Genomic DNA, 14,415 nt, shown 5'->3' on the forward strand with positions numbered 1-14,415 from the left:
TCAAGGTTTCTTCCTAGGTTACGGCCTTTCTAGGGAGTTTTTCCTAGCCACCGTGCTACTACATCTGCATTGCTTGCTGTTTGGGGTTTTAGGTTTCTGTACAGCACTTTGTGACATCGGCTGATGTAAAAAGGGCTTTATAAATTAAATTTGATTGATGAGGGAGTGTTGGTCTTGAGAGTATGAGGGAGGGATAGGACATGGACTATTTCAAATTTTCTCTAAAAGCTCAAGATGAAAGGTGCCTTAGAGGGTAGCTCTCCTGTTATCTTCAACCAGCTACTGGTTCCTCCTCACTTCAATCACATAGTCTTGTCAATTTGAATTAAAGATCTCAAACACAAATGAGCATTTATGAAAAGTGCTCTCTGTGAAACTGAAGCTGGGTTTTTATGAAAAATATTAATTCAATAGAATTGCATCAGAAAAACAAAAGCCCAAACCCTGTGTCTCTACCATATATAGTTCAAAAGTTAGACTACTTAAATTCTATTATAGTGAATACAATGTCATTATGGCCATAAAGTGGTCGCTGCTCAATAGAACTGTCAGCGCCATTCTGCCCACGGAGCACTAACTTCGAACGTCAACTGACAAGCTAGCTATTGGCTGCAGGTTCGTGTGTGGTAACATGGACTTTTTCTGAATGAAATCCCTCCCTGAAAAAAAATCTGTTCCAATTTTCATTGTAGATTTCTGGGTCTTCCCATTTAAATTGCCATAGAAATGGCCCCTCTCAACATTGATTGACCAGAGGAATAAAAAGCCACAGATCTGGAGATGAAAATGACAAGGGTATCACCTCCCAATGCTAAAATATGGAAAAGATACAACCAAGAGCTGTGCTGTCTAAATTAGCAACGTTCACAAACTAATGTTCTTATTTAATCAGCACTGTTAAGTACAAGCATATTAAGGTTGTAATATTGTAGAGAACAATCTAATGATTCATAATGAAAACTAGGTTTAGACGTTAATTTCATAGCCCCCTTTTTGAATTTAGCCGTATTTCAATACATTCTAGAGCAGCGAGTGAATGCCCTATACTGTATTAATGCTGTTTTGAGACAATTTGCTTCAAGCTCTTTTAACAGGTTAACAGTGATAATCAAACAAGTATAGTAATGTCAAAAAGTGTTTTCCCCTTTTCTAATTTTCACTACTTTTCATTATTTTGTTATCAGATGTTTGTTATCAGATCTTCAATATTTTTTTCACTACTTCTCAATCCCAATTGAGATGTTGTGGCAGGATGTGAAACGAGCAGTTCATGCTTGAAAACCCACAAATGTCGCTAACTTAAAGCAGTTCTGCATGCAAGAGTGGGCCAAAATTCCTCCACAGCGATGTGAGAGACTGAACAACTACTACAGGAAGCTAAACGGTGACACAACCAGTTATTGAGTGTAAGGGGGCAATTACTTATTTATTTTTTTACACAGGGATATTAGGTGTTGCATAACTTTGTTTATGTCATTGTGTTATTTGTTCACTCAGGTTCCCTTTAATGAATATTAGGTTTTGGTTGAAGATCTGATAACATAAAAATAAACATTTTTAGCTAATATCACCCGATTCCGATATGCTCACAGATTTTTTATTTTTTTAAAATGTTTAATATCGTGCATCCCTAATTGTAATACATTTTAGAACAAGGCTGTAATGTAACAAAATGTGGAAAATGTCAAGGGGTCTGAATACTTTCCGAATGCACTGTATTTGGTTTTGGTTGAAGATCTGATAACATTCAGTCTCAAAAATAAAGAAAATCAGAAAGTGGGCACTTTTCACAGCACTAACTTCAACAATAGAGAGAGACAGAAAGAGCATCGCTGTCTCTGTGTCTCTCTTCGTCCTCTCTTTCTGGCTGATATACAGTACATCAAAGGGCTGAGATGCAGAGAAACTCCCCTGTGTCATTCCATATGAGCTTGCCAAGCTATAATTAGGATGTTTGCTGTAGAGCAGAAACTGCATTTGAAGTTACGAAGGGCTAAAAGAGGGGAGGAAATTAGGGTTTTCAGTGCCCACACAGACAGGAGAATGGCTACGGAAGGCAATGGTCAGACCAGCCGTCTGTGAGCTGAAGCGCAGCTGGGTCATAGGTCTGCCTGGAGTGTGCTCCTAGTGCTTCTAACACTGTGGTCTTCTCTCTCTCTTTATCTCTCTGTTGGTCCCTTGCTCCCTTTTTTTTCTGGTCCCAATTCTCTCTCCCTCCTCTCTGCCCTCTTTCTCTCATTCTGTCCCTCCTTCCTTCTCCCCATCCAATCCTCTCCTCTGCCTCTTTTTCTCTCCATCTACTTCCATCCCCTCTTTCTCTCTCTCTGCCTTCTGTCTCATTCTGTCTTCCCTCCTTCTCTCAATCCAACCCTCTCCTCCCTCTCTTCCTACAGTCTGTCGGCCAGCACGCTGTCGTGTTCGTCGGGCAGCAGCCGTGGCTCGTTGACCTCCAGCCGGGGCTCTTTGGCTACCACATCCTCCCTGGGCTCCACCTCCTCCCTGAGCTTTACCGACATCTACCTGGAGCAACCCGAGCTGGGAGACCCCGACTTCCAGAACAAACTGGAAACCCTACTGCAGGAGGGCGGCCCGGTGGTCAGTTTCCGGCCCTCCAGCTCCATCACCACCATCCACGAGCACGAGGTGGTCCCTGTAGTAGATGCCGGGACTGGGGGTGTTGCCGGCGGGGGAGCGGAGGCCGGCACCAGGCTACAGGCGCTGAGACTATCGGAGACGCCAAGGTCCATGAGCTCGCTGTCGCCGAGGTCTTCGCTGTCGTCGCTCTCTCCACCCTGCTCTCCCCTGGTCATGGACTCCGCATTCCTCTCAGGGGAGGGGTATGCAGTGTTGGGGGGCCCGGGGGGGCTGGATGTGGAGCTGCATTGCAGGCTGACGGAGCTGGGGCTGGACAGGGAGGAGCAGCAGCGAGGTGGAGGGGTGGAGATGGACACTAAGCAGGCCATGGCTGGAGAGGTGCTTAAAGGTACAGTCACTGTCTATTATCTGACATTGGTACAGCATTGTCAGAAGTCATTGTATGAACTGTGACTGTGCAGTGGTGGAAAAAGTACCCAATTTTCATACTTGAGTAAATGTAAACTGACTCGAGTGAAAGTCACCCAGTAAAATACTACTTGAGTAAATATACTTCAGTATCAAAAGTACATGTAATTGCTCAAATATACTTAAGTATCAAAAGTGAAAGTATAAATAATTTCAAATTCCTTATATAAAGTCCCCCAGATCAGAGGCAGTAGGGATGACCTGGGATGTTCTCTTGATAAGTGTGTGAATTAGACAATTTCTGTCCTGCTAAGCATTCAACATGTCATGAGTACTTTTGGGTGTCAAGGAAAATGTATGGAGTAAAAACAACATAATTGTCTTTAGGAATGTAGTTTAGTAAAAGTTGTCATATACATAGTAAAGTACAGATACCCCCAAAAACTACTTAAGTAGTACTTTCAAGTATTTTTACTTAAGTACTTTACACCACTGTGACCGTGTACAGTCTGGTATTGTGTTACTATGTAGTGGAGTGTATATAGTCATCTCCATTGTGATCCATAAAGAATGAATGTTTGAATTATTTAATTAATTTGCAACAGTTTGAGATCCACACAACACATTGCAAATCAGAGCAGTGTCAGCGTCACACTAAGAAAAATGTGAACGTGAATATACAGTTGAAGTCGGAAGTTTACATACACTTAGGTTGGAGTCATTAAAACTCGTTTTTCAACCACTCCAAAAATGTCTTGTTAACAAAATATAGTTTCGGCAAGTCAGTTAGGACATCTACTTTGTGCATGACACAAGTAATTTTTCCAACAATTGCTTACAGACAGATTATTTCTGGAATATCAAAAGAAATCAGCCAAGACCTCAGGAAAAAAGATTGTAGACAAGTCTGGTTCATCCTTGGGAGCAATTTCCAAATACCTTAAGGTACCACGTTCATCTGTACAAACAATAGTACACAAGTATAAACACCATGGGACCACGCAGCCATCATTCCGCTCAGGAAGGAGATGCGTTCTGTCTTCTAGAGATGAATGTATTTTGGTGCGAAAAGTGCAAATCAATCCCAGAACAACAGCAAAGGACCTTGTGAAGATGCTGGAGGAAACGGTACAAAAGTATCTATATCCACAGTAAAATGAGTCCTATATCGACATAACCTGAAAGGCCGCTAAGCAAGGAAGAAGCCACTGCTCCGAAGCCGCCATAAAAAGCCAACTGCAAATGGGGAGAAAGATCGTACTTTTTGGAGAAATGTCCTCTGGTCTGAAAAATAGAACTGTTTGACCATAATAACCATTGTTATGTTTGGAGGAAAAAGGGGGAGGCTTGCAAGCCGAAGAACACCATCCCAACCGTGAAGCACGGGGGTGGCATCATGTTGTGGGGGTGCTTTGCTGCAGGAGGGACTGGTGCACTTCACAAACTAGATGGCAGCATGAGGCTGGAAAATTATGTGGATATATTGAAGCAACATCTCAAGACATCAGTCAGAAAGTTAAAGCTTGGTCGCCAATGGGTCTTCCAAATGGACAATGACCCCAAGCATACTTCCAAAGTTGTGGCAAAAATGGCTTAAGGACAACGAAGTCAAGGTATTGGAGTGGCAATCACAAATCACTGACCTCAATCCTATAGAAAATTTGTGGGCAGAACTGAAAAAGTGTATGCGAGCAAGGAGGCCTACAAACCTGACTGTTACACCAGCTCTGTCAGCAGGAATGGGCCAACATTCACCCAACTTAGTGTGGGAAGCTTGTGGAAGGCTACCCAAAATGTTTGACCCAAGTTAAACAATTTAAAGGCAATGCTACCAAATACTAGTTGAGTGTATGTAAACTTCTGACCCACTGGGAATGTGATGAAATAAGTAAAAGCTGAAATAAATCATTTCTCTCTACTATTATTCTGGCATTTTACATTCTTAAAATAAAGTGGTGATCCTACCTGACCTAAGACAGGGAATTTTACTCGGATTAAATGTCAGGAATTGTGAAAAACTGAGTTTAAATGTTTTCTGACTTCAACTGTGTGTTTGTGTGTGTGTGTGTGTGTGTGTGTGTGTATATCATTTACATTTTAGTCATTTAGCAGACACTCTTATCCAGAGCCACTTACAGTAGTGAATGCATACATACATTTTTTTCTCCATACATACATACATATGGGTGTTTCAGAGACAGGGCTGTATCAACATACACACTGATGATGTAACATTCAACACACACTAACTATATTGAACTGGTTGGTCTGGCTTCCTCCACTGCAGTAAGGGTGTGAGTGCATGCACCTCATAATGAATTCAAGATTGCACCTGAAACCTGATTGCCAATGGGGCCACTACAGGGGGAGAAGTGAGAGACTGGGGGTTGAGTTATGGCCCACTGTTACCTGTGGTGGTGGTGTGTTGTAAATTGAACCTACTCCAGCTATGCAACTCAACACCGGTTTCCATGGCTGCAAGGGGGAAAGGTTGTGACAATGTGTTGTCTTTCTCTACCCTTCTTTTTTCCTCCCTTCTCTTTTCCTATCCTCCTCTTCCCAACCCCTCCCTATCCTCCTCTTCCCAACCCCCTTTTCACATAGATGCCGTAGCGCAGGTCCGAGGGACGGTGGGTGCTGGGTCGAAGAAGATGGGTGTGACGTCAGCAGTGTCTGATGAGTCGGTGGCGGGTGACAGTGGGGTATACGAGCCCTCTGACAGGTGGGTACTGTAGTAGCCACTGGGTCACCTGGAGGACAAGTGTCTCTAATTTCTTTACACTGGAGCCTGACCCGTCACGGATAGTAAAAGATTAGTGCTTCGTTACCACCCCTATCTAACTATATGAAAGTGAACATCGTTGTCTCACGCATTGACTGTATATATGAATGGACAAAGCTATCGATCACATAACGTCTCATGGAGACATAACGTGCACAGTTTGAGCTACTCCAGGAAGTGACATTGCAGGCTAGCTCAGTGCTGCCCCCTCTCATTGAGTAACTCAAGTTAAAGGCCGACCGGGGTACTGCAGACTGCCATTAGCAACTGAATTATCCTGTGCGTTTAATTTTTTTTGTTTCATGGACATACATTTGGTGTATTAGAAGCAATTATTGGTACAATTATCGTGTAAAAAGAATAGTATTTTTAGACAGATTGACCACGAAGATTGCACTTTTTCCATTCACTATAAGATACTGTTTTCTGCAAACAATGCCTGCAGTACCACGGTTGGCCATAAACTTCCGTGAGAGGGGGCAGTCATTCTCCCCTGGTCTCACGTCAGATGGCGTCACTCCTACGAGATGCTCGTCCCTCAACCGATCTGTCTTGTAGGACTTGGAACTCATCTCTAAAAGTCGCGGTTTTGCTCATCCGCCTAATGCCACATTTCATTACGCCGTACGTCATCTTCATGCAATCTTGTACCACTACTGGACGGAGAGCATAGGGTTTCACAATGCATGACAAGATTGTGAGCCTAGTCTCTCGTCAAAGATCACATTTATTTTGGGAAATTGCAAAATATGACCTTTTCATTCACAACAGGAGAAACATATTGTTTCAGGTGATAATAAAACATGTTTAGTTACTTTTTCCTTAACTTGTTTCTCTAACTTTCTAGCAAGTCAATCTGGCTTACAGAGCAGCTAGCGAAACGCTAGGCTTGGTTGATAATGTAGCTAGCGACTTCCACCTAATAATTATCATAAAAACAAACGTCATTACCATCATAATAAACTAAAACGGGTTTATAACATAATTGGCTTAACAGCCAATGTGTATTATTTAACATTACTATTAAAGTAGTACTCACTTATAGGAATGGGTAATTGTTTACAAGTTGCTAGATATCTCATAAAGCCATCGCTGAAAACCACATTTTCATCTTGTTCTGTGGTTTGGTAAATTCCTATTTTTTTTTTCTTGTAAAAAATCTCCAAACATTACAAAAGACAACATTCAGACGCACACAAACATCAACATCACTCCTGCCCAGACCTATCTGTTCTCACCCCTATCTCCACTGCCTGCACTATTCATTTCCACATGTCCTCAAATTGCACTATTTTGTTCCTCTCTGTCGCCCACTCTCTTTCAATATTCAGATAATGACGCATTTGATTTTTCCATTGTCTTAACGATGGAGGATTGGTTGATTTCCAGTTCTTAAGTGTATGTTTTTTTCAAGAAGAGAATTGTCCAACCCATCGGGTATCTCACTGCTCCCTCATATGACATGTCTTGAAATATGCAGACAGGTGGATTAAAAGTACATTTACATTGGAATACTTCTGACAGCCAACTTTCTAATTCCGCCCATAACTTTTGGACTTTATAGCATTCTCAGAAGGGACGAATTATTGAGTCGTTAATTTTATACTTAAGACATGACTCTGTTGTGCTGCAGAATTTGTGAATTTTGGTCTCAATACATGAGTTTATACTGGATTAAGCATACATTTTCGTTACCTGTAATTTCGTTTGTTAGGTTCAAACATTCCCTCCATCTTGTGCCAATATCAGTTCTTTTTAAGTCTTGGTTCCAATAGTTTATATTTTTTTCTAAGAGGTAGTCAGTTTGATTGGCTCTCTGCAAGGTTTTATATAACTTACCTATCATAGGAATATCCTTTTCTGACTCATAGGATTCCTTCAAGATTGCTCTGATGTCTAAAATATTTCCAATCAAAATTTTGTGACATTGAAACTTTTAAGTTGCATGTATTTGAAAATATCTGCATTGGTTAGTCCAAAATTCCTTTTTAATTCTGTCATGGAAATAAATGTATTTGCTATTACCAAGTCATTGACGGTTTCTATGCCTTTAGTTTTCCATGTGGACCAATTTATCGGTGTATTCTGAAGGATTGTTCCATAGGGTTGTATTTTTGGGAGTGATATTGGTTCTTGTACAATCCGATTCATTTTCTACCATATTGTTCTAGTGTTCTTAACTATGAAGTTGTTAATGCTCTTAGCTTCATCCTTTTTAAAATAGACGTGAAAAGTTTCTGGGGTGAGCATGCTCATCTTCAATATGTACCTATTGTTTGTCTTTAGTGCATTTAACAATATGTCTCTAGTAAAAGCCTTGGGTGGCAAGTTGGTACAATTCCTAGTCTGGGAGGTTAAAACCACCCTCAGAGTTAAGGCCATGTAAACTTTCCAATTTATTCTACGAGTTTTATTTGCCCAAATGAAGTCTGACAGAGTATACTTTTTTTAAAGAATGTCTTCGGTGGGGTAATTGGTATTACTGAGAATAAATATAAAAACTTTCGGAGCCATACCATTCTGAATAGGTTTATTCTACCTGTAAGATTTATGGGAAGATTGTTCCATTTTAAATAGATCTGCTTTCATATGGTTGAGTAATGGGATAAAGTTATCTTTATATATTTATCACGTATTAAGCATCGTAAGTATTTTTTTGTGGTCCACTTAAAGGATGGCTGTAGATCATTAGTTATTTTTCCTATTACCATTATTTCATTTTTTTCCCATGTAAATTTTATATCCTGAGATTTTAGAGTATTCTGAAAATATTTTTAGCAAGGAGGGCATTGAGTTTTCAATTTTGGTTCAGTATATCAGCAGATCATTGGCAAATAAGTTTAGTTTATATTCATGTTTACTGATACCTGTTACGTTTGGGTAACTTCCTGTTTTTTTAACTGATTCTGCCTGCAATGAAGGCGACACAAAGTTTGGAAAAATTACAAGTATGCGGCATCCGTTTCGCTGCGATACCACTGTTGTGAATGGTCCCCATTGAAATGAATGATACCTGGCGGAACGCAACAGACTGCTCAGATATAATGTGAATGAGGCGTAACCTTGTGCTTAACACTAGTTCCTAAATCTGTAAATCACTCCGTTCTCTAGGACGCGCTGGCTACTACTGCAAACCGTGCTTGATAAGCTGACCAAACAGCTAGCAGCCTAGTGCAAGCTTGTTTGAATGGCCATACGGTAGGTAGCTAGTTTGCCAGCTTGTTGAAGTTGTACGGCACCAAAGTTATGGGACTGTTACAGGAATCAGCTTATCTGACTTTGACAGCTGGCATTGTGCCTCACTACTTGAACATTTGGCCAACGCAATAACGTCACAGAGAGCAGTCAGTTATGCTTTAGAACTCGGCGATCTATTCACTGCAGAACATATATCATGAAAAGTAATTTGTGCATTAGTTAGAACTACACTAACTAGCTATCTAGAGGGAGTATTCGGCAGTGTGTGAACTGCCGTTGTTAGTATCCCTGCCTTTCGTTTCCTATGGATTGATTTTAGACTAGTTCAGCCAGTAAGTAGACACTATGCGTTAGCTAGCACATTTTTGTACACACAAAACACCTTAGCGAGATGTAGAATTAGGTAGACTTGCTCATGACAAAAAAAAATTACATTTTAGCTACAGGTATATAGTTTTTGGTAAGATGGCAAATATGAGTGGCAATATAGTCCCCTACCATCCTCAGTCATTTTCCATCCAAGTTGTCAGTACCAGGAGGTTTGTCAAAGTTAGTAAACTTTAGAATAAAATGGTGTTTGACCAGATACAATGCTATTTCACAGTAAACAAATTAACTGGCTCAGCATGCTTATAGGGAAGGGCCCTCAACATGCAACATGTATAGCACTAACACAAATGACTGATGATGGACTGAAAGGAATTGATGATAATAATAAGATTGAGGGAGCTGTTAGGCTGCATTGCAGCTTTTGACATTATTGATCAAAGCCTGCTGCTGAAAAAATCGGTGTTATGGCAGAGGATGTAAAGCATTAACGTGGATCGAGAGTTGCCTGTCTTAACAGAACAGAGGGTTCTTTATTATACAATGGGTGGGTCTAATCCTGAATGCTGATTGGTTCAAACCGCATTCCAGACAGTCTATTCCACAAGTTACCACCAGCTAAATCTGACATTATAATGCCTATTTATTCTGTTCCATCTGACTGTGCAATCCACTGTATCATCAGCCCAGCCCGGCAAGTTATAAACTTAATGTCTAGATGCTTTTTATAGTGGAGATTATCTCACATTTTTTTAGACTAACATTTAGTTTTCAACAGCGGAGATTTGTATATAAACCTTGCTGTCTGTCTCTCCGACATTTGCAACATTGTTTAAATATTCAAATTCGATCTCCAGCTGTTCCATAGTAATGAATGAGTCGGGACGAGATACAGGCAGGCAGCGTTTCTCAGCCAGTCGAACTCATGAATCAGCTTTCATCATTTTTATGAATATATACAAAGAAATGTCAATTGAAAAAAAGGTAACTAACTAACTAGTGCAGCTACTGTAGTTTGCAGTCTTTCCAGCTTCAGTTTGAAGTGATTCTGTTAGCTGTGTTGTTGGCTAGCTCCTCTGAACAAGTGTCCTCACGAGTGAGCACATTTTCTATGTCAGGCCAAATTGCGCTTCATTAGCTCATTGTTATGGATGTCACAATAAATGTCACTTTGCATAAACAAATGCAAATACAACTACTGTTGTTATTTTGGCTTTCACGTGACCATAAATTAGCCGTAGTTGGCTAGCTAGCAAGCAAGGGATAAGAAAGTTGCCAGCCGGAATGGAATTGGAACATTTAGAACGAATGACTGGGTCGCGTCCATAGATACAGAACAAAATGACTGGGTCACGTCCATAGATACAGAACAAAAAGACTGAATGACTGGGTCGCGTCCATAGATACAGAACAAAAAGACTGAATGACTGGGTCGCGTCTCTGGCAACAGAATGAACGACCAGCCAGTTTGGGTAGCAACCCTAGATTTGTGTCGGGACTATATCTCGTGGAAGGATGAAATAGTATGAATAAATTAATCAAAATAAAGTTTTTAATGAAAATATGTCAATCATTATTTGAATATGTTGGTAACCTGTTGTATAAAAGTGATAATGCCCGAGAAGCTGGTGTTTGGAGGATATATTGGCACGGTTTGCCGACCCTCAGCTTCGTCTCGGGACTAAGAACACCCGTGCTAATATATCCTCCAAACACCGGCTTCTCGGGCATTATCACTTAAATGGAAGCCTCTAACATAAACCAGGTAGAGTCTGGCATACTTCAAGGCAGTTTTGGCCCCTTTTTTCTATTTTTACTAATGACCTAGCACTGAGTAAAGCTTGTGTGGCTATGTACGCTGATGACTCAACATTATACACGTCAGGTACCACAGCAAGTTAAATCACTGCAACACCTAAGAGCTGCAGTCAGTTTTAGAATGGGTGATAAGCTAGTCCTAAATATATATAAAAAAAACTAAAAGCATTGCATTTAGGACAAATCATTTGCTGAAACATAAATCTCAACAAAATGTTTTAATGAATGTGGCAATTGAGCAAGTTGAGACTAAACCTCTTGATGTAATCAAAACATTGACACAACGGTAGCTAGGATGGGGAGAGGTCTGTCCTTGAAAAAGCACTACTCTGCTTTCTTGACATCATAATCAACAAAACAAGGCCTACAGGCCCTAGTTTTATCACACCTGGACTACTGCCCAGTCATATGGTGAAGTGTTAAAAAAAGGGACATGGGCAAATTACAGTTGGCCCAGAGCAGGATGGCTGGCCCGTAAATATACACAGAGGCCTAATATCAATAACATGCATGTCAATCTCTCCTTGTCTTCTGTGAGAGGTATTGATGTGTCTGTTCAAACAGCTAACACACAACTCAGACACCCATACATACCCCACAAGACATGCTAACAGGGGTCTCTTCACAGTCCAGAACAGACTCTGGGAAACACACAGTACCACATACTGTAGAGCCATGACTACATAGACCTCTCTTCCACATCAAGTAACTCAAGCGAGCAGTAAAATCTGATTTTTAAAAAACCCATATAAAACACCTCACGGTGGCACAACGCGGACTGTGAAGAGACACACGCATACGCACACACATTGTAATATTGTAGGTTTGTAAATGTAATGTTGTGAATTTGTGGTTGCAGAGTAGTAATGTGGTGATGTCTTGCATGATGTGATGTAGGCTGTTGCATTATGTTATATAATTGTTTTACTCTTCCTGGGGTCCAAACAGGATTATCTGCTGCCTTGGCAGCAGCTAATGGGGATCCTAATAAATTAAAATAAAAAAAGCATATTTAAAAAAAAATGATGAAAGGGGATGATGTCAGCTTAGTAACATTTTTTTAATGTTTGGAATGTATATTGTAGCCAAACAAATTTTTTGGTATGAGTGTTTGCGAGTTATGAGTGCAGACGACCGTCACGCTATCTGACGTGAGACAATGAGTGAACATATAATGTGTTTACACAGGGAGGAAGAGGCAAAGCGAGAGGGTTTACTCCCGTCAAAATTTGTCCACGATAAGCAGACCAATAAGCAGATCGCCTGACTTTCCCGCCTTTGGGACAATGACTCCGATTGTTAGTGCGGCTCGAGACAAGACGATCTCGTCATTATATACAGTATCTTTGGTTTACATCAAGTGATCGCTGGAGACAAGCTGTCTGCAGTACTATTTGTCAAACAAACATCCAGCATATTTGCATTGTGTTTCGTTTGCACCGTTTGGCCCGGAGCGTGAGGGTCTTTTTGCCATATACTGTATGTTGCCAGTCCCTCTCACAACCAGTACCTCTGCTATTTTGAAGTCTGGTTGCCATATCTGTTTGGACTGATATCACCTATAATTTTAGTGACATGACTTCAATGTAAGGTTAATAGCTAAAGCACAAACCAGGACTGGCTTCCAGGTACTGTATTTGATAGTCACTTTGTGGATCTAACCCTAAACCTGTTGTATGTGTCACTGTTCCCAGGCCTGTCCCCCAAGCAGAGCTGCTGCTGGGCTATGAGGAGAGGGGAGGTCCTCCAGGCTGTGCCCAGGTCAGACTGGGCCTGAAGTACGAGGTGAAAGACAAGCGTTTCACCGTGTTAGTCATGCAGCTCTCCAACTGCAGCGCGCTCACCCCGCTGCCCAACCACAAAATGTATGTAGCAAAGTTATCTTTTCTCTTTGCTTTAGGAGTGAATGACTGTCATTATTTGTTAGGTTATGTGAAACAAACACCTCGCAGATGACTGAGCATACAGTGCATTCGGAAATTATTCAGACCCCTTGACTTTTTCCACATTTTATTACGTTACAGCCTTATGCTCATCAATCTACACACAAAACCCCATAATGACAAAGCAAAAACATGTTTTTAGAAATTAACAACAACAAAAAAATCACATTTACGTAAGTATTCAGACCCTTTACTCAGTAATTTAAAGCACCTTTAACAGTGATTACAGCCTCGAGTCTTCTTGGGTATGACGCTATAAGCTTGGCATGTCTGTATATGGGGAGTTTCTCCCATTCTTCTCTGCAGATCCTCTCAAGCTCTGTCAGGTTGGATGTGGAGCGTCGCTGCACAGCTATTTTCAGGTCTCTCCAGGAGAGCTGTTCGATCGGGTTCCAGTCCAGGCTCTGGCTGTGCCACTCAAGGACATTCAGAGACTTATCCCGAAGCCACATTGTCTTGACTGTTGGAAGGTGAACCTTTGCCCCAGTCTGAGGTCCTGAGCACTCTGGAGCAGGTTTCCATCAAGGATCTCTCTGTAATTTGCTCCGTTCATCTTTGCCTCGATCCTGACTAGTCCCCCAGTCCCTGCCGCTGAAAAACATTCCCACAGCGTGATTCTGCCACCACCATGCTTCACCATAGGGATGGTGACCGGTGTCCTCCAGGTGTGACGCTTGGCATTCAGGCTAAAGAGTTCAATCTTGGTTTCATCAGACCAGAGAATCTTATTTCTCATGGTCTGAGAGTCCTTTAGGTGCCTTTTGGCAAACTTCAAGCGGGCTGTCATGTGCCTTTTTTAATGAGGAGTGGTTCCGTCTGTCCACTGTACCATAAATGCCTGATTTGGTGGAGTGCTGCAGAGGTGGTTGTCCTTCTGGAAGGTTACCATCTCCACAGAGTAACTCTGGAGCTCTGTCAGTGTGACCATCAGGTTCTTGGTCACCTCCCTGACCAAGGCCCTTCTCCCCCGATTGCTCAGTTTGGCTAGGCAGCCAGCTCTAGGAAGAGTCTTGGTGGTTCCAAACTTATTCCATTTAAGACTGATGGAGGCCACTGTGTTTTTGGGGACCTTCAATGCTGAAGAAATGTTTTGGTACCCTTCCCCAGATCTGTGCCTCGAACACAATCCTGTTTGTTCGACCTCATGGCTTGGTTTTTGCTCTGACATGCACTGTCAACTGAGACATTTTATAGACAGGTGTGTGCTTTTCCAAATCATGTCCAATCAATTGAATTTACCACAGGTGGACTCCAATCAAGTTGTAGAAACATCTCAAGGATAATCAATGGAAACCGGATGCACCTGAGCTCAATTTCGATTCTCATAGCAAAGGGTCTGAATAC

General features: G+C 41.4%; 1 protein-coding gene across 1 annotated transcript in view; it reads left to right on the top strand.

The window, feature by feature from the left end:
- The window catches only part of LOC106568003 (protein KIBRA), a 50,437-nt gene that overhangs the window by 25,266 nt on the left and 10,756 nt on the right, over positions 1–14,415 (top strand). The window contains exons 11-13 of the mRNA XM_014137976.2: positions 2,394–2,983; positions 5,608–5,725; positions 12,823–12,993. Coding sequence (XP_013993451.1) covers positions 2,394–2,983; positions 5,608–5,725; positions 12,823–12,993 — 879 coding nt within the window. The remainder of the gene's footprint in view (positions 1–2,393; positions 2,984–5,607; positions 5,726–12,822; positions 12,994–14,415) is intronic.

This window comes from Salmo salar, chromosome ssa13, assembly GCF_905237065.1.
Source record: "Salmo salar chromosome ssa13, Ssal_v3.1, whole genome shotgun sequence".
Taxonomy (NCBI): Eukaryota; Metazoa; Chordata; class Actinopteri; order Salmoniformes; family Salmonidae; genus Salmo; species Salmo salar.